We start from the raw sequence: 26,625 nt of genomic DNA on the forward strand, positions 1-26,625 counted from the left end.
AAAAATTAAACAAAAATACTGCATGGAACTTTGTATGAAGATTTGGAAAAAGTCGCATACATAACATTTAAAAAAATGGTTCTGTTCCCTGCCTCAAATACACATGCTGTTCATCAGTCTCTTCATTCATATTTTGACAACGAATATAGGCTATTAATAATATTGTCACACAGACTATTCTCAATTTAAATTGGGTCTACATCTACACTGAACAAAAATATAAACGCAACATTTCAAAGATTTTACTGAGTTACAGTTCATATAAGGAAATCAGTATATTCAAATAAATTCATTAGGCCCTAATATATGGATTTCACTGACTGGGAATACCAATATGCGTACGTTGGTCACAGATCAGTAAACAAAAAAGGTATGTGCATCTGGTGTGACCACCATTGGCCTCATGCTGTGCGACACATGTCCTTCACAAAGAGTTGATCTGGCTGTTGATTGTGGCCAGTGGAATGTTGTCCCACTCCTCTTCAATGGCTGTGCGAAGTGGCTGGACATTGGCAGGAACTGGAACACGCTGTCGTACACGTCGATCCAGAGCATCCCAAACATGCTCAATGGGTGACATGCAGGCCAGGGAAGAACTGGGACATTTTCAGCTTCAAGGAATTGTATACACATCCTTAAGACATGGGGCCTTGCATTATCATGCTGAAACATGAGGTGATGGCAGCGGGTGAATGGTGCAACAATGAGCCTCGTCACGGTATCTCTGTGCATTCAAATTGCCATCAATAAAATTATATTGCGTACGTTGTCTGTAGCTTATGCCTGCCCATACCATACCACCATGGGCACTCTATTCACAACGTTGACATCAGCAAACTGCTCGATCACACAGATGATCCTGCAGGGGAAGAAACCAGATGTAGAGGTCCTGGGCTGGCATGGTTACATGTGGTCTGTGGTTGTGAGGCCGGTTGGATGTACTACCAAATTCTCTAAAACGATGTTGGAGGAGGCTTATGGTAGAGAAATGAACATTCAATTTTCTGGCAACAGCTCTGGTGGACATTCCTTCAGTCAGCATGCCAATTGAACGCTCCCTCAAAATTTGAGATATCTGTGGCATTGTGTTGTCTGACAAAACTGCACATTTTAGAGTGGCCTTTTATTTACCCCAGCACAAGGTGCACCTGTGTAATGACCATGCTGTTTAATCATCTTCTTGATATGCCACACCTGTCAGGTGGATGGATTATCTTGGAAAATGAGAAATGCTCACTAACAGGGATATAAACAAATTTGTGCCACAAATGTGAGATAAATCAACTTTTTGTGTGCATGGAACATTTCAGGGATCTTTTATTTCAGTTTATGAAACATGGGACCAACACTTTACTTATTGCAGTTGTGTTTTTGTTCAGTATATAGGCATATGTGTGCACTGCAATTAGTTCCGCCGATATCCCGGACGGGATCCAGTAGAACAGACGATGCCGAGCCAATTGTGAACTGGGGCGGCAGGTAGGGCCTGTAACTGAAAGGTTGCGAGATTGAATCCCCGAGCTGACAAGGTACAAATCTGGTGTTCTGCCCCTGAACTAGGCAGTTAAACCCACTGTTCCTAGGCTGTCATTGTAAATAAGAACTTGTTCTTAACTGACTTGCCTAATTAAATAAATGTTCAAGAAAAAAATACAATCAAATGTTTCTAGGCTAAAGCCTATAGTTTATTTTGTTTGTGTTGTGTAGTGTCATCACGTTGGCCTGTTGGTGAGGTTTATGAAACTACAGAACTAAGCCAACTTCAGTGTGAGCTTAAAGTATGGCAACTTGGTATGAACTTTGAACTCTTATTCACTAAAGAAGTGATACCTCCTAGCTGTTGAGTGAGCAGCAGCAGCTGTAAACGTGGGCCAAGAAAAGGACGGACAACGTATCTCTTCTACCAAACACACGCCTTTACTACAACACATCCTTTCTACCAGACATTCTTCAGAGGACAGGAAGATCTCTGTTGGGCAACATGGCCTTCCATCTACGACCAACCTGAGCACAGCTCAGAGTAAATATTCCTTGCATTTTCCTTTTCCAAATGGGCGGTTATTTAGAATGCATAAGATTCTGTATTTATGATAGCATAGCTTTACAAGGTCCGATCAGAGAGCAAGTTCCTTTGTTCCTCAGTCTTCCAGCGCTTTCATTCAAAACCCAGTCCCCTTTCTTTGTGTAACCAGCCATTATATCTGTTCCGTCCGCTAGGGACGTTTTCTTTTATGACATAATTAGTAATCAATGTATGACCCATCCTGTGTATGTGTAATTCTGTGTGATTGTTTAGGTATTTAGTAAATAAATAATGAATAATTCAATTGTATTGCTGATTCAACTTGTTAGCCAGGGATCGTGAAGATAACCAAGAATTCTACGACTTCAGATGAGACTGATTGAGACTGATTAAGAATTGACCACTATTGATGTAATAGTGTAATAGTCTAATAGTGTATTACTATTGATGTAATAGTTATCGGAAGATAACAGCTCTATAAACATTCCTTCGTGGTGACCCAACCTTCTAGTTAATTACATTTACATGATTAGTTCAATCAGGTAATATTAATTACAGATAAATTATTTTATAGAATAGCATGTCATATCACTTAATCCGGCATAGCAAAGACACAACAGTAGGCTGCGAGTCCCTTGTGAAATACAAAAGCCATGATTTACATTGTTAATAAATGACTGCTTGGTCTACGAAATCAGGTGTTAAACGTTTTGTGTGCGATCGAGTAGCGCAGTAGTAAGAGTAAGGTAGCCTCTGTTTTTATTGATAATTCAATTATGATTTGAGAGCTTCAATTTCGGCCCACCTACCAACAAGCGTCTGGCTACGCTACTGGATTGGCAGAGATGAGATGGATAAAAAATACATTTCTAAACAATCCTGTTGTCATGACGTTGCCCTCTTTGGGTATAGCAAGCCCCACCCCCCTCTCCCTGCCTCCCCCTTTCCTCCTTCAACTAGGCTGCTGTGGTCAGAGAGACGTCGTAAATTCCTGAGGATCTCCTCATGGACACACAGTATAGAGAGAGTACATTTTCATAGAGAACAAAGGAATTTCTTCCACCTCACAGAACTTGAGGTACGAAAAAATGTCATGTTCCGGAGAAAGTATAAAAGATTGGTGAAGAATCCAGCTACGAACTGGTCCGCTTGTTACAACTTGGGGAAGCTCATGGGAGACGGTGTGGCCACATTACCATAACGCTGTTTATATAATAGCCTCAGATATGAGGTTTACATCTAATTGTTGTATAAGATGAATGAGTGAGTATTATACTGTTTGTAAAATTGTGTAATATGATTTTGGACTGTTTAATGAAGGAAAATACATTTCCCTTTTGATTTGAACTAAATCAGAGGACCGCCCCTGAGCCCAGTTAGGGTCAGGCATCCTGGGACAGCCCCTTTTCTGCAATTCTGAATAAAACCCAACTTTGAGAAATTATCACCAGGCCATGTTTTTCTCCATTAGGAGGACAAAGGTTGTAGACCATTGCTGAATCTTTTAACCATACCACGTGGTTAAACTCGTAGACTATCGATGCCGACAGAATAAGAACAAGTCTTTGACATTAATTACTAGTCTGCAGCTAGGAATTCGGTATCATTGAACGCAAAGAACGACAACCGCCGAAACATCCATTCAATAACAAATTAATTAATGTTACTCTGAACTATCCCCTCTAACCAAGACAGAGAGAGAGAGAGAGAGAGAGAGAGAGAGAGAGAGAGAGAGAGAGAGAGAGAGAGAGAGAGAGAGAGAGAGAGAGAGAGAGAGAGAGGACGAAACTATCCAACAGAAACAAACTTTTCACCAGCGATCAAGACGACACACTGAGCATAAATATATATATTGATTGCAATTGTTCCCGAATGAGTGAGCGTTCATGTGTAAAGGATTAGCATTTCAATTGTTATAATTATCACTCTCTAGTGAGTTCTTAGTCGACCCCCACTTCCCCTTTTGTCTAACAAGCCGCTATGCCGGTTTAGCCCACTAGGGCACATTCTTCTATCATTTCTTGTAACCATATTTACTGTTTGTTTATGCATTTCTGTGAATTACTTAGTTAGTAATACATAAATGATTTAAGACAATTGATGTATGGATGACTCATAGTGAAGACTGGGTTTGTGCAGATAATTTACGACGTTTGGAATGAGACTAACGTGAGGTAAAGTAAATAATTCATTAATTCGAAGACTAATTGATCAGTTAAAATATCTGAAAAGTTATTTTAGGAAATGATAACTTTGTAATCTGAATATTTTTCCTTGGTGCCCCGACTTCCTAGTTAATTACAGTTACATGATTAATCAGTTGATCGTGTAATACTAATTACAGAGAACCTTTGATAAAAACTATAAGTCTTCAATTTAATGATAGTAAAGACACGACACTGTACTAAAATCAAAATGTACTAAAACTCAATGTGCTCATTGCCATGGTTTTGTAGGTTCTTGTGTGTGCATAGGCGGAGGCAAACAACCAATTACTAGTGCCTAAGATGAGACAACAAGCCATACATCCTGCTGTAAAAGGGACCAGTCACTTTCAATAACAGCACTCACGTGCGCACGTGCACATCACAGTTCACACACACACACACACACACACACACACACAAAAACCCATTACCCTCCTTTTTCATTCATGTGACCCAGTCAAAGGCCATTTGTCAAACTGTGTTTTTTCATGAGTTATAACATTATTATGCATGATTATTGATGACCACTTGGCTGAGGGTTTGAAGGAGTTAGGGGCGGGGGTGTTTGTGTCTGTGTGTGCTATTGTTTGTCTCAGCTGGGTAATGTATTGTGCCTAAATATGTATCGGAATTTAAATATACGGTGCACAATGACCAACAGCCCATGAAAAACAATTGATTGACAGCTGTCACTCCAGCAAACTGACCTATGAGACTCTTCCGTCGACCCTGAGTCTGAATCCTGTTCATCTCATTCTGGCAGGGCAGACCTGGAGCAGAAAACACACACACACACACACACACACACACACACACACACACACACACACACACACACACACACACACACACACACACACACACACACACACACACACACACACACACACACACACACACACACACACACACACACACACACACACACAGAACAGGTTCAAATGTGCAAACGTTAGTTTTTCCATCACCAACAAACACCACTCTCTTTCTTTTTTGTTGTTGTCCGTCTTCACCTTTACTCTCTAAAACACTTCCTCCCTTCTCCATCCCTAGCTACATCCTCCCCTCCATCTCTCTCACCGTCAGGTTTCTGGAAGCAGTAGCACCACTCGTTGTTGGACAGTTTCCCGTCCTTGAAGGAGTCGCAGGAGTTGAACAGGGGCTTCATACACAGCTCATACTTATCCAGGTAGATGGCACTGAGCTCTGATTGGTCCAGCAGGAGGTCATAGTTCATGTCCAGCTTGTTGAACATCCAACCCAGAGAGTCCTTGCAGATGGGCAGGATACTGGTGTCAAAACCTTGGGGACGGGAGAGAGGGATGTTAGCGGGTGGTGTGTGTGTGTGTGTGTGTGTGTGTATGTGTGTGTGTGTGTGGGGTGGGAGGGGGGGGGGAGAGAAGCGTGTGGAGGGTTAGGGGTGTTGGAAGACGTTTGTATGTGTGTGAGTGAGTGAGTGTGTGTTGTGGTGTCTCGTAGTGTCTCATGTTTGTATTGGAGGGGGTGCTTGTCTGAGACCTTTTCAGTCTGAAACTTGAGTAAAGTGCTTGGAGACTGAGGGTGAGTTTGAGAGGGTTTGTTGAAATTTGAGTGTAGAGACATGCAGACTTTAGTTGAGCACAGAACTCAAAAGAGCAATGGAATTTCAAATGGCAGTGCCATTTCAAAACGACAAAATAATACACACACAGATAATGGTGTGACTCACGTCCTGCCGCTGAATCAGAGTTGGCAGAGGCTTTGAGGTCTCGGTTGGCATCGAGGTGGAGAACTCCAAACCAGTCCTTCAGTCTGGATGCTAGGCTATGCAGGTCCCCATCACTGCAGACTGAACACACAGAGACAGAGACACACACCAGGTTTAGCAGGGAAGCAGGGAAATCATTTTAATAAAACATACTTTATTTTAAAGCCACATCGATGCAACATGACTGTTTGATAAGGTTGGGTGAAATAACGTCAGCACAATGTTGGCTCAACTATTTTTTTATTTTCCTGGTTGGCTTCTCCTTGACCACACAGAGGACCATCAGACTGCACAGAAGCAGCTGAGTTATATTTCCCTTTCGGTTGCTATAGGAACACAAGCTGGTGAGTGAGTGTGAGAGTGGGTGAGTGATCGAGTGAGAGGGTGAGAGAGAGAGATAGTGTGTGTGATGATGATGGTTACACATTCATTCTGCCAGAGTGAAGGAGGGTTACACATTCATCCTGTCAGAGTGAAGGATGGTTACACATTAATTCTGTCAGAGTGAAGGATGGTTACACATTCATCCTGTCAGAGTGATGGATGGTTACACATTCATTCTGTCAGAGTGAAGGATGGTTACACATTCATCCTGTCAGAGTGATGGATGGTTACACATTCATTCTGTCAGAGTGAAGGATGGTTACACATTCATCCTGTCAGAGTGAAAGATGGTTACACATTCATTCTGCCAGAGTGATGGATGGTTACACATTCATTCTGCCAGAGTGATGGAAGATTACACATTAATTCTGCCAGAGTGAAGGATGGTTACACATTCCTTCTGTCAGAGTGAAGGATGGTTACACATTCCTTCTGCCAGAGTGAAGGACGGTTACACATTCATTCTGACAGAGTGATGGATGGTTACACATTCATTCTGTCAGAGTGATGGATGGTTACACATTCATTCTGTCAGAGTGATGGATGGTTACACATTCATTCTGCCAGAGTGATGGAAGGTTACACATTCATTCTGACAGAGCTCCACCTGACCAGCTACATGACAGGTGTACCCAGGTGAGACAATAACATCCGACCCAGCACTGCCACCAGTGACATGTACGCGTGCACACACACACACACACACACACACACACACACACACACACACACACACACACACACACACACACACACACACACACACACACACACACACACAGGCCACCTGGAAGTCTCTCTAACTATCCAGAGGGATAGCACAGGGAAAGATGCTACAATAGTCACACAGCAGTGTTTCTCCCCTCTATGTCTCTTTAAATGGCCACAAATCCACTGCACCAGGATACAGTGGGAATTCCAACACTCTAAGTGTATAGGGCTGTTAACTAACTGTAAATGCTGCCTCAGATCTGTGATTTCAAACCCTTGTTTCCTCTCCCATCCTATCTGACACGGTCAATACAGAGCTGTCTATTTGACTGCTGTGGAAAACCACTCTCTCATCCGCAGCCTGGCCACTGACAAGGTCTCCCAGCCAATTAGCAACAACTGACTCACTTTCCGTCAGGATCTGTGTGTTTGTGCGTGCATGCGTGCGCAAGCGCGCCCGCCTGCGTGTGTGTGTCTGTGTCAGTATGATTGACATGGCTTCTAGGATGAGAACTAATTGACAGTTTCATAATACAATTTGGTTAAATTCCTCACCTCATACCGAGCAAGCCAATCAAAAGCCATCATCCTTGGCATGTCAAAAAGTCAGATGGAGAACATTCCAGAATGCTGAAAACCACGAACATTCCGGTAGCCTTCTCAAACCAGGCCTCTGTTGCCTGGCTACATTTAAACAGACAGACACATCACCTGACACATACGGCGCTTAGCTCAAGACAGGGACAAACAAGTAAGGGATAGACTCACTTCTTCCTAGGTTCTGGCCTTTCTAGGGAGTTTTTCCTAGCCACTGTGCTTCCACACCTGCATTGCTTGCTGTTTGGGGTTTTAGGCTGGGTTTATGTACAACACTTTGAGATATCAGCTGATGTAAGAAGGGCTTTATAAATACATTTGATTTGATTTGATTTGATAGACGTAGACATTCTGTGCATTGCCTTGGAAATAATGGACGATGCAGCAGGGCGAAGGCGGAGTTGAGTCCCATTGCAGAGTTAATTTATCCAAGGTAATGTACAGAATGGAGGTGTTTATCCCGCTTATACCACAGTTACCATATACCATACTAAAGAACACATTTACAAATTCATATTTTCTTATCTTTGGGTTGCTAGAGATGCGACCCAGTCGTTCGTTTCATTAGTTATATTTATCTAGAGACGTGACCCAGTCGTTCGGTTCATTAGTTATATGTATCTAAAGAGACACGACCCAGTCGTTTGTTTCATTAGGTCTATATATATAGAGACCCAGTTGTTTGTTTCATTAGTTATATATCTAGAGACGTGACCCAGTCGTTCGGCTCATTAGTTATATATCTAGAGACGTGACCCAGTCGTTCGTTTCATTAGTTCTATATCTAGAGACGCTCGTTTCATTAGTTATATATCTAGAGACCCAGTTGTTCGTTTCATTAGTTTTATATCTAGAGACCCAGTTGTTCGTTTCATTAGTTTTATATCTAGAGACACGACCCAGTTGTTCGTTTCATTAGTTATATATCTAGAGACGCGACCCAGTTGTTCGTTTCATTAGTTATATATCTAGAGACACGACCCAGTTGTTCGTTTCATTAGTTATATATCTAGAGACGCGACCCAGTCGTTAGTTTCATTAGTTTTATATCTAGAGACCCAGTTGTTCGTTTCATTAGTTTTATATCTAGAGACACGACCCAGTTGTTCGTTTCATTAGTTATATATCTAGAGACCCAGTTGTTCGTTTCATTAGTTTTATATCTAGAGACACGACCCAGTTGTTCGTTTCATTAGTTATATATCTAGAGACGCGACCCAGTCGTTAGTTTCATTAGTTTTATATCTAGAGACCCAGTTGTTCGTTTCATTAGTTTTATATCTAGAGACACGACCCAGTCGTTAGTTTCATTAGTTTTATATCTAGAGACCCAGTTGTTCGTTTCATTAGTTTTATATCTAGAGACACGACCCAGTTGTTCGTTTCATTAGTTATATATCTAGAGACCCAGTTGTTCGTTTCATTAGTTTTATATCTAGAGACACGACCCAGTTGTTCGTTTCATTAGTTATATATCTAGAGACCCAGTCGTTAGTTTCATTAGTTTTATATCTAGAGACCCAGTTGTTAGTTTCATTAGTTTTATATCTAGAGACACGACCCAGTTGTTCGTTTCATTAGTTATATATCTAGAGACGCGACCCAGTCGTTAGTTTCATTAGTTTTATATCTAGAGACACGACCCAGTTGTTCGTTTCATTAGTTATATATCTAGAGACCCAGTTGTTCGGTTCATTAGTTATATATCTAGAGACCCAGTCGTTAGTTTCATTAGTTTTATATCTAGAGACCCAGTTGTTCGTTTCATTAGTTTTATATCTAGAGACGCGACCCAGTTGTTCGTTTCATTAGTTATATATCTAGAGACCCAGTTGTTCGTTTCATTAGTTATATATCTAGAGACCCAGTTGTTTGTTTCATTAGTTATATATCTAGAGACCCAGTTGTTTGTTTCATTAGTTATATATCTAGAGACCCAGTTGTTCGTTTCATTAGTTTTATATCTAGAGACCCAGTTGTTCGTTTCATTAGTTATATATCTAGAGACACGACCCAGTTGTTTGTTTCATTAGTTATATATCTAGAGACACGACCCAGTCGTTAGTTTCATTAGTTTTATATCTAGAGACCCAGTTGTTCGTTTCATTAGTTTTATATCTAGAGACACGACCCAGTCGTTAGTTTCATTAGTTTTATATCTAGAGACCCAGTTGTTCGTTTCATTAGTTATATGTATCTAAAGAGACACGACCCAGTCGTTTGTTTCATTAGTTATATGTATCTAAAGAGACACGACCCAGTCGTTTGTTTCATTAGGTCTATATATATAGAGACCCAGTTGTTTGTTTCATTAGTTATATATCTAGAGACGTGACCCAGTCGTTCGGCTCATTAGTTATATATCTAGAGACGTGACCCAGTCGTTCGTTTCATTAGTTCTATATCTAGAGACGCTCGTTTCATTAGTTATATATCTAGAGACCCAGTTGTTCGTTTCATTAGTTTTATATCTAGAGACCCAGTTGTTCGTTTCATTAGTTTTATATCTAGAGACACGACCCAGTTGTTCGTTTCATTAGTTATATATCTAGAGACGCGACCCAGTTGTTCGTTTCATTAGTTATATATCTAGAGACACGACCCAGTTGTTCGTTTCATTAGTTATATATCTAGAGACGCGACCCAGTCGTTAGTTTCATTAGTTTTATATCTAGAGACCCAGTTGTTCGTTTCATTAGTTTTATATCTAGAGACACGACCCAGTTGTTCGTTTCATTAGTTATATATCTAGAGACCCAGTTGTTCGTTTCATTAGTTTTATATCTAGAGACACGACCCAGTTGTTCGTTTCATTAGTTATATATCTAGAGACGCGACCCAGTCGTTAGTTTCATTAGTTTTATATCTAGAGACCCAGTTGTTCGTTTCATTAGTTTTATATCTAGAGACACGACCCAGTCGTTAGTTTCATTAGTTTTATATCTAGAGACCCAGTTGTTCGTTTCATTAGTTTTATATCTAGAGACACGACCCAGTTGTTCGTTTCATTAGTTATATATCTAGAGACCCAGTTGTTCGTTTCATTAGTTTTATATCTAGAGACACGACCCAGTTGTTCGTTTCATTAGTTATATATCTAGAGACCCAGTCGTTAGTTTCATTAGTTTTATATCTAGAGACCCAGTTGTTAGTTTCATTAGTTTTATATCTAGAGACACGACCCAGTTGTTCGTTTCATTAGTTATATATCTAGAGACGCGACCCAGTCGTTAGTTTCATTAGTTTTATATCTAGAGACACGACCCAGTTGTTCGTTTCATTAGTTATATATCTAGAGACCCAGTTGTTCGGTTCATTAGTTATATATCTAGAGACCCAGTCGTTAGTTTCATTAGTTTTATATCTAGAGACCCAGTTGTTCGTTTCATTAGTTTTATATCTAGAGACGCGACCCAGTTGTTCGTTTCATTAGTTATATATCTAGAGACCCAGTTGTTCGTTTCATTAGTTATATATCTAGAGACCCAGTTGTTCGTTTCATTAGTTATATATCTAGAGACCCAGTTGTTTGTTTCATTAGTTATATATCTAGAGACCCAGTTGTTTGTTTCATTAGTTATATATCTAGAGACCCAGTTGTTCGTTTCATTAGTTTTATATCTAGAGACCCAGTTGTTCGTTTCATTAGTTATATATCTAGAGACACGACCCAGTTGTTTGTTTCATTAGTTATATATCTAGAGACACGACCCAGTCGTTAGTTTCATTAGTTTTATATCTAGAGACCCAGTTGTTCGTTTCATTAGTTTTATATCTAGAGACACGACCCAGTCGTTAGTTTCATTAGTTTTATATCTAGAGACCCAGTTGTTCGTTTCATTAGTTTTATATCTAGAGACACGACCCAGTCGTTAGTTTCATTAGTTATATATCTAGAGACCCAGTTGTTCGTTTCATTAGTTATATATCTAGAGACACGACCCAGTCGTTAGTTTCATTAGTTTTATATCTAGAGACCCAGTTGTTCGTTTCATTAGTTTTATATCTAGAGACACGACCCAGTCGTTAGTGTCATTAGTTATATATCTAGAGACCCAGTTGTTCGTTTCATTAGTTATATATCTAGAGACGCGACCCAGTCGTTCGGTTCATTAGTTATATATCTAGAGACACGACCCAGTTGTTCGTTTCATTAGTTATATATCTAGAGACGCGACCCAGTCGTTCGTTTCATTAGTTATATATCTAGAGACACGACCCAGTTGTTCGTTTCATTAGTTATATATCTAGAGACGCGACCCAGTCGTTCGGTTCATTAGTTATATATCTAGAGACACGACCCAGTTGTTCGTTTCATTAGTTATATATCTAGAGACGCGACCCAGTCGTTCGTTTCATTAGTTATATATCTAGAGACGCGACCCAGTCGTTCGTTTCATTAGTTATATATCTAGAGACGCTCGTTTCATTAGTTATATATCTAGAGACGCGACCCAGTCGTTAGTTTCATTAGTTTTACATCTAGAGACCCAGTTGTTCGTTTCATTAGTTATATATCTAGAGACACGACCCAGTTGTTCGTTTCATTAGTTTTATATCTAGAGACACGACCCAGTTGTTCGTTTCATTAGTTATATATCTAGAGACGCGACCCAGTCGTTAGTTTCATTAGTTTTATATCTAGAGACCCAGTTGTTCGTTTCATTAGTTTTATATCTAGAGACGCGACCCAGTCGTTAGTTTCATTAGTTATATATCTAGAGACGCGACCCAGTCGTTAGTTTCATTAGTTTTATATCTAGAGACACGACCCAGTTGTTCGTTTCATTAGTTATATATCTAGAGACCCAGTTGTTCGTTTCATTAGTTATATATCTAGAGACGCGACCCAGTCGTTAGTTTCATTAGTTATATATCTAGAGACCCAGTTGTTCGTTTCATTAGTTTTATATCTAGAGACACGACCCAGTTGTTCGTTTCATTAGTTATATATCTAGAGACCCAGTTGTTCGTTTCATTAGTTATATATCTAGAGACCCAGTTGTTCGTTTCATTAGTTTTATATCTAGAGACCCAGTTGTTCGTTTCATTAGTTATATATCTAGAGACCCAGTTGTTTGTTTCATTAGTTTTATATCTAGAGACCCAGTTGTTCGTTTCATTAGTTTTATATCTAGAGACCCAGTTGTTCGTTTCATTAGTTTTATATCTAGAGACCCAGTTGTTCGTTTCATTAGTTTTATATCTAGAGACCCAGTTGTTCGTTTCATTAGTTATATATCTAGAGACCCAGTTGTTTGTTTCATTAGTTATATATCTAGAGACACGACCCAGTCGTTAGTTTCATTAGTTATATATCTAGAGACACGACCCAGTTGTTCGTTTCATTAGTTATATATCTAGAGACCCAGTTGTTCGGTTCATTAGTTATATATCTAGAGACACGACCCAGTTGTTCGTTTCATTAGTTATATATCTAGAGACGCGACCCAGTCGTTAGTTTCATTAGTTTTATATCTAGAGACGCGACCCAGTCGTTAGTTTCATTAGTTATATATCTAGAGACGCGACCCAGTCGTTAGTTTCATTAGTTTTATATCTAGAGACACGACCCAGTCGTTAGTTTCATTAGTTATATATCTAGAGACACGACCCAGTTGTTCGTTTCATTAGTTATATATCTAGAGACCCAGTTGTTCGTTTCATTAGTTTTATATCTAGAGACACGACCCAGTTGTTCGTTTCATTAGTTATATATCTAGAGACGCGACCCAGTCGTTAGTTTCATTAGTTTTATATCTAGAGACCCAGTTGTTCGTTTCATTAGTTTTATATCTAGAGACACGACCCAGTTGTTCGTTTCATTAGTTATATATCTAGAGACGCGACCCAGTCGTTCGGTTCATTAGTTATATATCTAGAGACACGACCCAGTTGTTCGTTTCATTAGTTATATATCTAGAGACGCGACCCAGTCGTTTGGTTCATTAGTTATATATCTAGAGACGCTCGTTTCATTAGTTATATATCTAGAGACCCAGTTGTTCGTTTCATTAGTTTTATATCTAGAGACACGACCCAGTTGTTTGTTTCATTAGTTATATATCTAGAGACGCGACCCAGACGTTCGGTTCATTAGTTATATATATTTAGAGAAGTGGCCCAGTCTTTTGTTTCATTAGTTATATATCTAGAGACGCGACCCAGTCGTTTGTTTCATTAGTTATATATGTAGAGACGCGACCCAGTCGTTCATTTCATTAGTTATATATATATATATATCTAGAGACGAACCCCAGTCGTTTGTTTCATTAGTTATATATCTAGAGACGCGACCAAGTCATTTGTTTCATTAGTTCTATATCTAGAGGGAATAGCTACACTGTTTGTATTCCGTCATGTTTCCGGTCAGGCAATCAAACAAGCTAAGCGTCAGTATAGACACAAATTGCAGTCGCAATTCAATGGCTCAGACACGAGAGGTATGTGGCAAAGTCTACAGTCAATCACGGACTACAAAAGAAAAGCCAGCCCTGTCGCGGACCACGACGTATTGCTCCCAGACAGACTAAACAACTTCTTTGCTCGCTTTGAAGACAATACAGTGCCACTGACACGGCCCGCTACAAAAACCTGTGGGCTCTCCTTCACTGCAGCCAACGTGAATTAAACATTTAAACGTGTTAACCCTCGCAAGGCTGCAGGCCCAGACGGCATCACCGGTCACGTCCTCAGAACATGCTCAGACCAGCTGGCTGGTGTGTTTACAGACATATTCAATCAATCCTTATCCCAGTCTGCTGTTCCCACATGCTTCTAGAGGGCCACCATTGTTCCTGTTCCCAAGAAAGCTAAGGTAACTGAGTTAAATGACTACCGCCCGTAGCACTCACTTCCGTCATCATGAAGTGCTTTGAGAGACTAGTCAAGGACCATATCACCTCCACCCTACCTGACACCCTAGACCCACTCCAATTTGCTTACCGCCCCAATAGGTCCACAGACGACGCAATCGCAATCACACTGCACACTGCCCCAACTCATCTGGACAAGAGGAATACGTATGTAAGAATGTTGTTCATCGATTACAGCTTAGCATTTAACACCATAGTACCCTCCCTAGGTCTCGACCTTGCCCTGTGCAACTGGGTCCTGAACTTCCTGACGGGCCGCTCCCAGGTGGTGAGGGTAGGTAACAACATCTCCACCCCGCTGATCCTCAACACTGGGGCCCCACAAGGGTGCGTTCTCAGCACTCTCCTGTACTCCCTGTTCACCAATGACTGCGTGGCAATGCACGCCTCCAACTCAATCATCAAGTTTGCAAACGACACTACAGTGATAGGTTTTATTACCAACAACGACGAGACGGCCTACAGGGAGGAGGTGAGGGCCTTCGGAGTGTGGTGTCAGGAAAATAACCTTACACTCAATGTCAACAAAACAAAGGAGATAATCGTGGACTTCAGGAAACAGCAGAGGGATCAGATCCCTATCCACATTGATGGGACAGTAGTGGAGAGGGTGGAAAGTTAAGTTCCTCGGCGTACACATCACAGACAAACTGAAATGGTCCACCCACACAGACAGTGTGGTGAAGAAGGCGCAGTAGCGCCTTTTCAATCTCAGGAGGCTGAAGAAATTCGGCTTGTCACCAAAAACACTCAAACTTTTACAGATGCACAATCGAGAGCATCCTGTCGGGCTGTATCACCGCCTGGTAAGGCAACTGCTCCGCCCATAACCACAAGGCTCTCCAGAAGGTAGTGAGGTCTGCACAAAGCATCACCAGGGGGCCAACTACCTACCCTCCAGGACACCTACACCAACCGGTGTCACAGGAAGGCCAAAAAGATCCTCAAGGACAACAACCACCCGAGCCACTGCCTGTTCACCCCACTATCATCCAGAAGGCGAGGTCAGTACAGGTGCATCAATGTGAGAGACCGAGAGACTGAAAAACAGCATCTATCTCAAAGCCATCAGACTGTTAACCAGCCATCACTAACATTGAGTTGCTGCTGCCAACATACTGACTCAACTCTAGCCACTTTAATAATGGAAAAAATGATGTAATAAATGTATCACTAGCCACTTTAAACAATGCCACCAATGTTTACATACCCTACATTACTCATCTCATATGTATATACTGTACTCTATACCATCTACTGCATCTTGCCTATGCCGTTCGGCCATCACTCATTCATATATTTTTATGTACATATTCTGATTAATTCCTTTACACTTGTGTGTGTATAAGGTAGTTGTTGTGAAATTGTTAGGTTAGATTACTTGTTAGATATTACTGCCTTGTCGGAACTTATTACAACTATTGTCGGATTTGATTTGATTTAGAGATGCGACCCGGTCATTTGTTTCATTAGTTATATCTCTAGAGACAGGACCCAGTCATTTCGTTCGATTAGCGCTATATCTAGAAACGTGACAAAGTCGCTAGTTCGATCACTATGCAGGCTGGCAACATTCTTCTCTCGCCATGTAGCCTAGCTCATCGCTTCATTGCACTTGGGCATCTGCAACATGATAACACCACCCAGTTGTTCGTTATATAGAGTATATTCCATTGCCATGCTAGCTGGCACGGTTCTCATCCCTTGCATGTTAGCTAGCCAAATAGCTCCAGCTAACACATTCACAACCTCTGCAGCCAGAATAACAGCAAGGTAGCTGCATTGGGGTTTGTTTAAGCTGTTTTCTATTGACATTCATTTGGATACATCCATAACGAGCTGATGACGCTCAATTGTGCCTGGCATAGCTAGAAAAGCTAGCTTTCTCGCCAGGACATTCGACACGGTTCATTGCGAGGAGATCACACTGCATATCAAACCGTTTGTGTTGCTAGCGAGTCTGCAAATTGGCTAGCTAGCTAGCTGACAAGGTTTTTCCTGTGTTTACAAGGTTTACAATTTCGGTTCGTGTGGTTGTTGGTCAAAGGTTCCGTCACTTTGTAGCAAGTACGGTCTGCATGTATAGGCACATATTGCATCCTGATTGCAAGGTGTCCCGATATCTTTTCCAATTGTCCTGTTATCTGGTTTTAATGCCCATTCTAGAATGCCCTTCTATCCAATCAGAAACATTCAACAATACTGTGGTATAACTGGTGATAAGACATTACATGATGTACTAGTCAAAAGGAGAGTCTGTTCAGCTATGAATTGTGATGGGCACACACTTCGACACAACATCCACTAAGGGTGTATGGCTTATGGGATTCAGTGAAACAGGAAACGTGTCTTGGTGGAATGAGAGCACTTCCACAGTGGCTGGCAGTAAATTGTTCAGCCAGTGTTTTGAAAACTGTTTTCAATGGAAACATATAGATAATCTAAGGCTTTGCCCCAAGCAATCATCTCTGAATAAAGTGTGTGTGTGTGCCTCTAGTTCTGTGTGTGAGACTGTGCCAATGTGTGTGTGTGTGTGTGTGTGTGTGAGACTGTGCCAATGTGTGTGTGTGTGTGTGTGTGTGTGTGTGTGTAGGTATAGGTGTCTGTTGTTTAGGTGTGTGTCAGCTTTATCGACTCTACTCTTATGTATCTCCTCCATCTGCTGTGTTCCAGCTGGATACCTCCCACACGCACGCACATATGCCTTCCATCTTCCAGGCTCTTGAAGCATGGAACAGTAAAGATTGCTCTGTGTGAAGGCTTTGTCTGGGACTGAGTTCCTCTGTGGAGTGCCAGGTAGTCACAAAGACATCTAGGCCATGAAATCACATTCTATGACAGTGTCTGTGTACAGCCAGGCTATTCAGGGACTCGGTGGCCAGACTCTAACCCAGGAGGTAGGAATGGGGCACTATTCTACACTGACCCCCCTCTCATGGACACCCAGACCCTGTTACTCACATCTGATCCCACGCAGATCCCATTGTTTCTCTCTCTCTCTCTCTCTCTCTCTCTCTCTCTCTCTCTCTCCTGCAGCCTAGGCGTGGTCATTGTGTTTTACAGGGGTTGTCATGTCAGTGGGCTCCTCTGTGTCTCTGGGGGTGTGACAGTGTCTCAGCAGTCTCTCAGGGAGTGTGACAGTGTCTCAGCAGTCTCTCAGAGAGTGTGTGTGGGAGAGTGTGTGTGGGAGGTAGAAAAGAGCAGGGGGGGAAATCACAGGCTCTGTGCTTATCTGCTCTGGCACACACACACACACACACACACACACACACACACACGCACAGCAAGAATTATACCAGCATTTCTGTCTATCACACACCTATACCCCCCCCCCCCCCCCCACACACACACACACACGTGCACATGAGCATCGAAGAAATTCCATAATTGTAGGGGACACCTACAGAATTGCCATGGCATTCCATTAACTGCACAACTCCAGCTATCAGAAGGAGAGGTGAACAGATGACATCCATCCTGAGTGAGGGGAAAGGAGATGGAGGTGCTGTTTCCAATGTAATGACACGGTACAGGATGTGTGTGCCTCTCGTAGAGCGAGGCCATATGGACATATTGCGATAAATTGCCTGAATAGATGCGATAACGATAAATAGAAAGATAAGTTTATAACATTAACGTTCACCATTTTTTAAACTACCCTTTAAACTACTACTACTAAAAATCAAATCAAATTTATTTAGCAGATGTTATTGCAGGTGTAGTGAAATGCTTGTGTACCTAGCTCCAACAGTGCAGTAGTATCTAATAATTCACAACAGCACACACATCTAGAAGTAAAATAATGGAATTAAGAAAAATTTAAATATTAGGATGAGCAATGTCGGAGTGGCATTGACTAAAATACAGTAGAATATAATACAGTATATATACATATGAGATGAGTAAAGCAGTGTGAAAACATGATTAAAGTGACTTGTGATTCCATGTCTATGTATTTAAGGTAGCAGCCTCTAAGGCTTAGGGTTGAGTAACCGGGTGGAAGCCGGCTAGTGATGGCTATTTAACAGTCTGATGGCTTTGAGATATAAGCTGTTTTTCAGTCTCTCGGTCTCAGCTTTGATGCACCTGTACCGACCTTGCCTTCTGGATAATAGCACGGGTGGTTGACGTCCTTGATTATCTTTTTGGCCTTCCTGTGACATCAGGTGCTGTATGTAGGTGTCCTGGAGGGCAGGCAGTGTGCCCCCGGTGATGTGATGGGCAGACCTTACTATCCTCTGGAGAGCCCTGAGGTTGTGGGCGGTGCAGTTGCCGTACCAGGCAGTTATACAGCCCGACAGGATGTTCGATATGATCCTTAACTAGCCTCTCAAAGCACTACAAGATGACAGAAGTGAGTGCCACGGGGTGATAGTCATTTAGTTCAGTTACCTTTGCTTTCTTGGGTACAGGAACAATGGTGGACATCTTGAAGCAAGTGGGGACAGCAGACTGGGATAGAGAGAGATTGAATATGTCCGTAAACACTCCAGCCAGCTGGTCTGCGCATGCTCTGAGGACGTGGCTAGGGATGCTGTCTGGCCAGGCAGCCTTGAGGGTTAACACGCTTAAAATGTCTTACTCACGTCTGCCACAGAGAATGAGAGCTCACAGTCCTTGCGAGCGGGCCGCTTTGTTGGCACTGTGTTATCCTCAAAAATGGCGAAGAAGGTGTTGTGGTATCAGCTTGGGGGGGAATATACACGGCTGTGACTATGATCGAAGAGAATTCTATTGGGAGGTAATACGGTGGGCATTTGATTGTGAGGTATTCTAGGTCGGGTGAACAAAAGGACTTGAGTTTCTGTATGTTTCTTCTTCTTCTACTACTACTGCTGCTACTAATACTACTGCTGCTACTAATACTACTACTACTACTAGTTTGATGGTTGTAGCAATCAATTGCCTCATTAACAATCACCCATATAAGCAAACTTGTTTCATTTCAAACTTCACATTTCTCGAGTATAGGCTACTTATCATAATGAATGATATCAGCAAAATGCCAGCGATGAGTGGCCGGTACGGTTGGTGTTGATAATTTCCGGTTTATCGTCCCAGCTCTACCCTCTCGACAGGAGCAGATAGATAAGGTTCCGAAGCATTCTTCATTTCAGGCAGACCAGGGGAGAGAAAGGTAAGACAGGATCTCCCCTCAGCCAAACCATAATCTATCTCCACCCGCAAATATAATATGTCCTCCTATCTATCTATCTCTCCTGGTCTGCAAATACCATGTGCTATAGGTTGCAGCCACAGGGCTCTCTCTCTCTCTCTCTCTCTCTCTCTCTCTCTCTCTCTCTCTCTCTCTCTCTCTCTCTCTCTCTCTCTCTCTCTCTCTCTCTCTCTCTCTCTCTCTCTCTCTCTCTCTCTCTCTCTCTCTCTCTCTCTCTCTCTCTCTCTCTCTCTCTCTCTCTCTCTCTCTCTCTCTCTCTCTCTCTCTCTCTCTCTCTCTCTCTCTCTCTCTCTCTCTCTCTCTCTCTCTCTCTGAAATGAGATATTTGTTCTCCGCTCGGCTCCCACTCCATTTAATACATCTCATAACCTCACATCGACCTGTGGAGCTTCTCTCATTTGCTGTCCTGTCCCCCTTCTCAAGGACACCCAGACCCTGTTACTCACACCTGATCCCATGCAGAGATCGAGCGCTCTCTCTCTCACCCCTCCCTCTCCCTCTCCCTCTCTCCTGCCCCTCGGGTCCTTTTTTTCCAGCGGTGACTCAGAACAGTGAGGTTGCTCTCACCCCACAGAGACGCACAGACAGCAAACAGGCCAAATGCACTCCTAAGTGCCTCAGTCCTCACTCTACCCTCTTTGTACCCCCCCCCCCCCAACCACATCAGAAAGACCCACAGATGTCACAGGGACCTCAAGTCTCAAAGTGTTTAAACAGTCCCCCTGTGATATGATCTGCAGCTGGTGTGATTCCACCTGAAGATCTGAGTGGATCCGTAGAGCCCTGAGGCAGAACACATCATCAGGGATGCGACTGCTGTCACTCAAAGCTGAAATGCAGCAATTGCTCGAAGTGGGCGGGTCAGACAACCCACATGGATCATTTTCAGAACTCCGCGAGATTGGCGTGTTGCTGTAAGGAACACGTCAGTGTTTATGAGTCCTTGTGAGTCTAACCAAGCTGAATATGCTGCACCAGCGGAGGAAGGAGGGAGGGAGGGACAAGGAAGAGATGGCGGGAGGGAGGGAGAGTGTTATCAGTAAATAGATTGCCGTCTGCTTTCTGTGACTCTTCACAATGGCCTTTTCTCATGCATAAGGAAAGGAAATAATCTCTGCTGCATTCTGCGACACCAGAGATTCCACAAAAACATCCCCTACCTCGGGAGTCGGGGACAAAGACATACGTCAGAGGAATCAATAAGACTGCATGGGGTCACATTCTGAATAGATGTTGAACAGGGATTTTTATTTCTCTCTAGCTCTCTCCCCCATGTATCCAACCTGTTACCCCTTCTGTCTCTGTCTCCTTTTCCCATACCTCTCAGTCTCTTGTCCCTCAACCCCTTCACTTTCTCCTTGTTTTCTCTCTTCCTCTCTTCTTGTCTCGCTCCATCGCTCTTCACCCTCTCTCCGTCCCCCTCTTCATCCCTCTTTCATGTGTGAGATTAAATATCCACCTTCTGTTGCCGCGGCCGCCAACTGTAAACACATCCCCCCCCCCCCCTCTCCCTTCTATCTTCTACAGGAAAACAAATAAATCAAGAGAGATGGAGTGAAAAAGAGGAGAAGAAAACAAATTAAAAGAGAGGCAAATGCAATTCAGGTGGGTGGCGCGGCAGGCAGCTCATTGCCCTGCAGTCACAAGTGACATCACAGGTGGCGCTGGGACCAGACAGAACCTACTCAGACACGAAGGCCTGGCTACACGTGGGGCGGCAGTATTATAAAGCACGGCTACAACACAGATAGGACTTCTATGTTACACTGTAGTATACAGGTAGCGGTGACGTGATAAAGGGGTAGTTACTGCACATTACGGCTGTATGTCTCTAGTAGAGAAACAGGTTCAGCAGTAAAACCTAACAGTGAACTCTTGTATATTAGAAAATGGCTACTGTAGAGAATGGCCACGGCGCAGCGTGAGACGCTAGCCCTATAGCATAGAGAGGTTAGGGGTGAGTTATGACAAGCACAACGCTCTCTACTGTCCTTCTCTTCCCCTTGATTCCAGAGTCAGCACACAGCTATAAACTACAACGTGTGTGTGTGTGTGTGTGTGTGTGTGTGTGTGTGTGTGTGTGTGTGTGTGTGTGTGTGTGCGAGCATGCGTGTGTGCTTGTGTGAGAAAGGGAGGGAGGCAGAGATGATTTAAGCGGGCTGTATGGGCACAGGGGTTATCAGGGTGTCCTCAATGCAGACGGCCATAACAGAGAAACTATCACCATCACACAGAATAATGGGCCTGGAGAGAGAGGAGGAGATAGATAGATATGCGAGAGGAAGGGAGGGAAGGAGAGTGATGAGGAGAAAGAGAGAGGGAGGGAGGGTAAAGATAGATAGATAGATAGATAGATAGATAGATAGATAGGTAGATAGGTAGATAGATAGATAGACAGACTGGCAGATGGAGAAGGAGTAAGAGGTGGGAAATGGAGAAAGAAATAGAAAACACTAAAGAGGAGAAGAGAGAAAGTACAGAAATGCGAGAGGGGGATGAGGGGAGAGAAGGATAGTGAGATGACGAGGATGTGTGAGGGAGTAGAGGAGTGGGAATCGATAGAGCGAGGAAGAAGTAATGACGAAGAGAGGAAGCGAGAGGAAGGAATGTAGGAGAGGGAGAAGGGGGAAGGGGGAAGGGAGGAGTGTGGACTGTCGATAGAGTGAACTAGTGAAGAATGTGAGGGAGTGTGTGTGTTAAGTGGGCCTGCCTCCAAAGAGGAGATGGGCAATAAGTGGTCCTGCATCCCAAGAGGAGATGGGTAATAAGTGGGCCTGCCTCCAAAGAGGAGATGGGTAATACGTGGGCTTGCATCCAAAGAGGAGATGGGTAATAAGTGGGCCTGCATCCCAAGAGGAGATGGGTAATACGTGGGCCTGCCTCCAAAGAGGAGATGGGTAATAAGTGGGCCTGCATCCAAAGAGGAGATGGGTAATAAGTGGGCCTGCATCCAAAGAGGAGATGGGTAATAAGTGGGCCTGCATCCAAAGAGGAGATGGGTAATAAGTGGGCCTGCATCCAAAGAGGAGATGGGTAATACGTGGGCCTGCATCCCAAGAGGAGATGGGTAATAGGTGGGCCTGCCTCCAAAGAGGAGATGGGTAATAATGGGCCTGCCTCCCAAGAGGAGATGGGTAATAAGTGGCCCTGCATCCCAAGAGGAGTTTGGTAATAAGTGGGCCTTCATCCCAAGAGGAGATGGGTAATAAGTCGGCCTGCATCCCAAGAGGAGATGGGTAATAAGTCGGCCTGCATCCCAAGAGGAGATGGGTAATAAGTGGACCTTCATCCCAAGAGGAGATGGGTAATAAGTGGGCCTTCATCCCAAGAGGAGATGGGTAATAAGTGGGCCTTCATCCCAAGAGGAGATGGGTAATAAGTGGGCTTTCATCCCAAGAGGAGATGGGTAATAAGTGCTGCCTGGCCTGCCTCTCTGCCTCCCCTACAGTACACAGGATTTTCACATATATTGATCAGGCCTGCAGGTGAAATATCAAAAACAGGATCATAGGCTGCACTCCCTCGCTCTTTCATGTTCCCCAACACAGATCGATTGACCGTGGTAGTGCACAGTGCTGACATCTCCCACATGCCCCTCATTGCCATGAGAAACATGCACACGCACACAATTACACAGCAGCCCCCGTTGAGAAAACTCAAAGAGCAACATCTTTCATGCTGGTTGAGGTTCACATGAAAATATTCACATACACTCTTCAATAACCCTGCTTGGCTCCTTTACTATCCATGTTTCCCTCTGTCTCATGCTGTGTGTAATTTTGTGTGGGTTTCTATAAAGCTATACTGAGAGACGGTGTGTGTGCAGGGTGAGAGATGCAGTTCTCTCTCACACTGAGATGACAGAGGGGACTGTTGGTCTAATGCAGGGGTTCCCAAACTTTTTATAGTCCCGTAACCCTTCAAACATTCAACCTCCAACTGCGTACCCCCTCTAGCACCAGGGTCAGCGCACTCTCAAATGTTTTTGCCACCATTGTAAGCATGCCACACACACACACACACACACTACGACATAAGAATGAGTGTGAGTTTTTGTCACAACCCGGCTTGTGGGAAGTGACAAAGAGCTCTTATAGGACCAAATAATAATATTATAATAATCAATCGTTTTGCTCTTTATTTAACCATCTTACATATAAAACCTTACTTGTTAATCAGAAATGGTGAATAACTCACCACAGGTTAATGAGAAGGGTGTGCTTGAAAGGGTTCACATGGGTTGTATTGGAGAGAGTCTCACTCTTAAATTATTTTCCACACAGTCTGTGCCTGTATTTAGTTTCCATGCTAGTGAGTCCCGAGAATCCAGTCTCACATAGGTACATGGTTGCAAAGGGCATCAGTGTCTTAACAGCGCGATTTGCCAAGACAAGAAACTCTGAGCGCAGCCCAATCCAGAAATCTGCAGTCGCTTCTGATTAAATTAAATTTTAACAGAACCGCTTGTTGCAATTTCTATGAGGCTCTCTTATTCAGATATCGGTAAGTGGACTGGAGGCGGGGAATGAAAGGGATAACGAATCCAGTTGTTTGTGTCGTCCGTTTCGGGGAAAGTACCTGCGTAATTGCGCACCCAACTCACTCAGGTGCCTCGCTATATCATGTTTGACATTGTCCGTAAGCTTGAGTTGATTTGCACACAAAAAATCATACAATGATGGAAAGACCTGTGTGTTGTCCTTGTTAATGCAGACAGAGAAGAGCTACAACTTCTTTATCGTAGCCTCAATTTTGTCCCGCACATTGAATATAGTTGCGGAGAGTCCCTGTCATCCTCGATTCAGATCATTCAGGCGAGAAAAAACATCACCCAGATAGGCCAGTCGTATGACAAACTCGTCATCATGCAAGCGGTCAGACAAATGAAAATTATGGTCAGTAAAGAAAACTTTAAGCTCGTCTCTATTTAAAAACAATTGTGTCAATACTTTGCCCCTTGAGAACCAGCGCACTTTTGTATGTTGTAAAAGCGTTACATGCCCATATCATTTCATAATGCAGAAAATACACGAGAGTTCAGGGGCCTTGCTTAACAAAGTTAACCATTTTCACTGTAGTGTCCAAAATGTCTTTCAAGCCGTCAAGCATTTCCTTGGAAGCCTCTCGGTGGATGCTGCAGTGTACCCAAGAGCCTCTCGGTGGATGCTGCAGTGTACCCAAGAGCCTCTCGGTGGATGCTGCAGTGTACCCAAGAGCCTCTCGGTGGATGCTGCAGTGTACCCAAGAGCTTCTCGGTGGATGCTGCAGTGTACCCAAGAGCCTCTCGGTGGATGCTGCAGTGTACCCAAGAGCCTCTCGGTGGATGGTGCAGTGTACCCAAGAGCCTCTCGGTGGATGCTGCAGTGTACCCAAGAGCCTCTCGGTGGATGCTGCAGTGTACCCAAGAGCCTCTCGGTGGATGGTGCAGTGTACCCAAGAGCCTCTCGGTGGATGGTGCAGTGTACCCAAGAGCCTCTCGGTGGATGCTGCAGTGTACCCAAGAGCCTCTCGGTGGATGCTGCAGTGTACCCAAGAGCCTCTCGGTGGATGCTGCAGTGTACCCAAGAGCCTCTCGGTGGATGCTGCAGTCTACCCAAGAGCCTCTCGGTGGATGCTGCAGTGTACCCAAGTGGTGCAGGGAGCAACCGCTTGCACGCGCGTTACCACTCCACTATGTCTCCCTGTCATGGCTTTTTCGCCATCAGTACAGATACCAACACATCTTGACCACCAAAGCCCATTTGATGTCACAAAGCTGTCCAGTACTTAAAAAATATCCTCTCATGCTGTCCTTGTTTTCAGTGGTTTGCAGAAGAGGATGTCTTCCTTAATTGACCCCCCATAAACGTAACGGACATAAACCAGGAGCTGTGCCTGGCCCGCCACGACTGTTGACTCATCCAGCTGTAACGCATAGAATTATCTGGCTTGTATGCGAAGCAGTAATTGTTTCAAAACATCTCCTGCCATGTCACTGATGCGTGGTGAAACAGTGTTGTTTGATGAAGACATCGTCTGTATAGTTTTTTGGGCCTTTTCCCCCAGCATTGATCCAGCCATATCCGTTGCAGCAGGAAGGATGAAGTCCTCCACAATAGTATGGGGCCTGCCTGTCCTAGCCACTCGGTAGCTCACCATACAAGACGCCTCTAGCCCCTTCTTATTCATGGTATCTGTTGCTTTTATACATGTCTTACTACTCGAAAGTCGGCTTTATTCCCGCTCAAAAAACTCCTGTGGCTTTTTTTTCAAATAGTCATGTTTCGTTTCTAAATGATTGAGCAAGAGTGAAAGTTTCCCGCGAGAGAGTAACGGTTAATGTGGTTGAATGTTACCCAGGCTACCCAGGAGCGAGAAAATTAGCTCACCCAAATGTATAGCCCCATTTGGGAAATATAAAATGTACTCTTTAAAACTGTGAAGAATACATATTTTTTTTAATGTGAATCACATTTTTATTTGGCGTACCCCAGACGGCATTGCATACCCGAGTTTGAGAATACCTGGTCTAATGGAACCATTTCTACAGTGTGATTAGCAGGAAGTGGATTACCACTAAGGCTGTGACACCTCTCTTCCTCTCCTCCCCTCTATTCTTCTCCTCTCTGCCTCCCCTTCACCTCTTCTCCTGTTCTCTCCATCCCCTCCTCTTCCTGTTTAAAGAGACAGAGCCCTCGGACCTCTTCTCTCACTGAGGGGTTTTTCAGGATCCACTTTGAATCAGGAAACTTCATAAGACCTGTAACGTCTGACAGGAAGAGGTTCACACGCTCCCTCTTTCCCGGTCTCCCTCTCTAGTCCTCTCTTTCTTTCTCTCGATACCCCTCTCTCTCTCTATCCCTCTCTCTTTCTTCGTTTCTCTTTATCCTCTCTCTCTCTCCCCCGCCGTCTCTCTCCCTCTGACC

At 43.3% G+C, this 26,625-nt stretch overlaps 1 protein-coding gene across 1 annotated transcript in view; it reads right to left on the bottom strand.

Moving 5' to 3' along the window:
• LOC110487720 (testican-1) overlaps positions 1–26,625 on the bottom strand; it is a 288,270-nt gene that overhangs the window by 13,835 nt on the left and 247,810 nt on the right. Inside the window, exons 8-10 of the mRNA XM_036942848.2 lie at positions 5,939–6,058; positions 5,311–5,532; positions 4,938–5,000 (exon numbers count right to left, since the gene is read on the bottom strand). Of these exons, the coding sequence (XP_036798743.1) occupies positions 4,938–5,000; positions 5,311–5,532; positions 5,939–6,058 (405 nt within the window). The remainder of the gene's footprint in view (positions 1–4,937; positions 5,001–5,310; positions 5,533–5,938; positions 6,059–26,625) is intronic.

Source organism: Oncorhynchus mykiss, chromosome 14 (assembly GCF_057628025.1).
Source record: "Oncorhynchus mykiss isolate SJ-2025 chromosome 14, ASM5762802v1, whole genome shotgun sequence".
In the NCBI taxonomy this organism is placed as follows: Eukaryota; Metazoa; Chordata; class Actinopteri; order Salmoniformes; family Salmonidae; genus Oncorhynchus; species Oncorhynchus mykiss.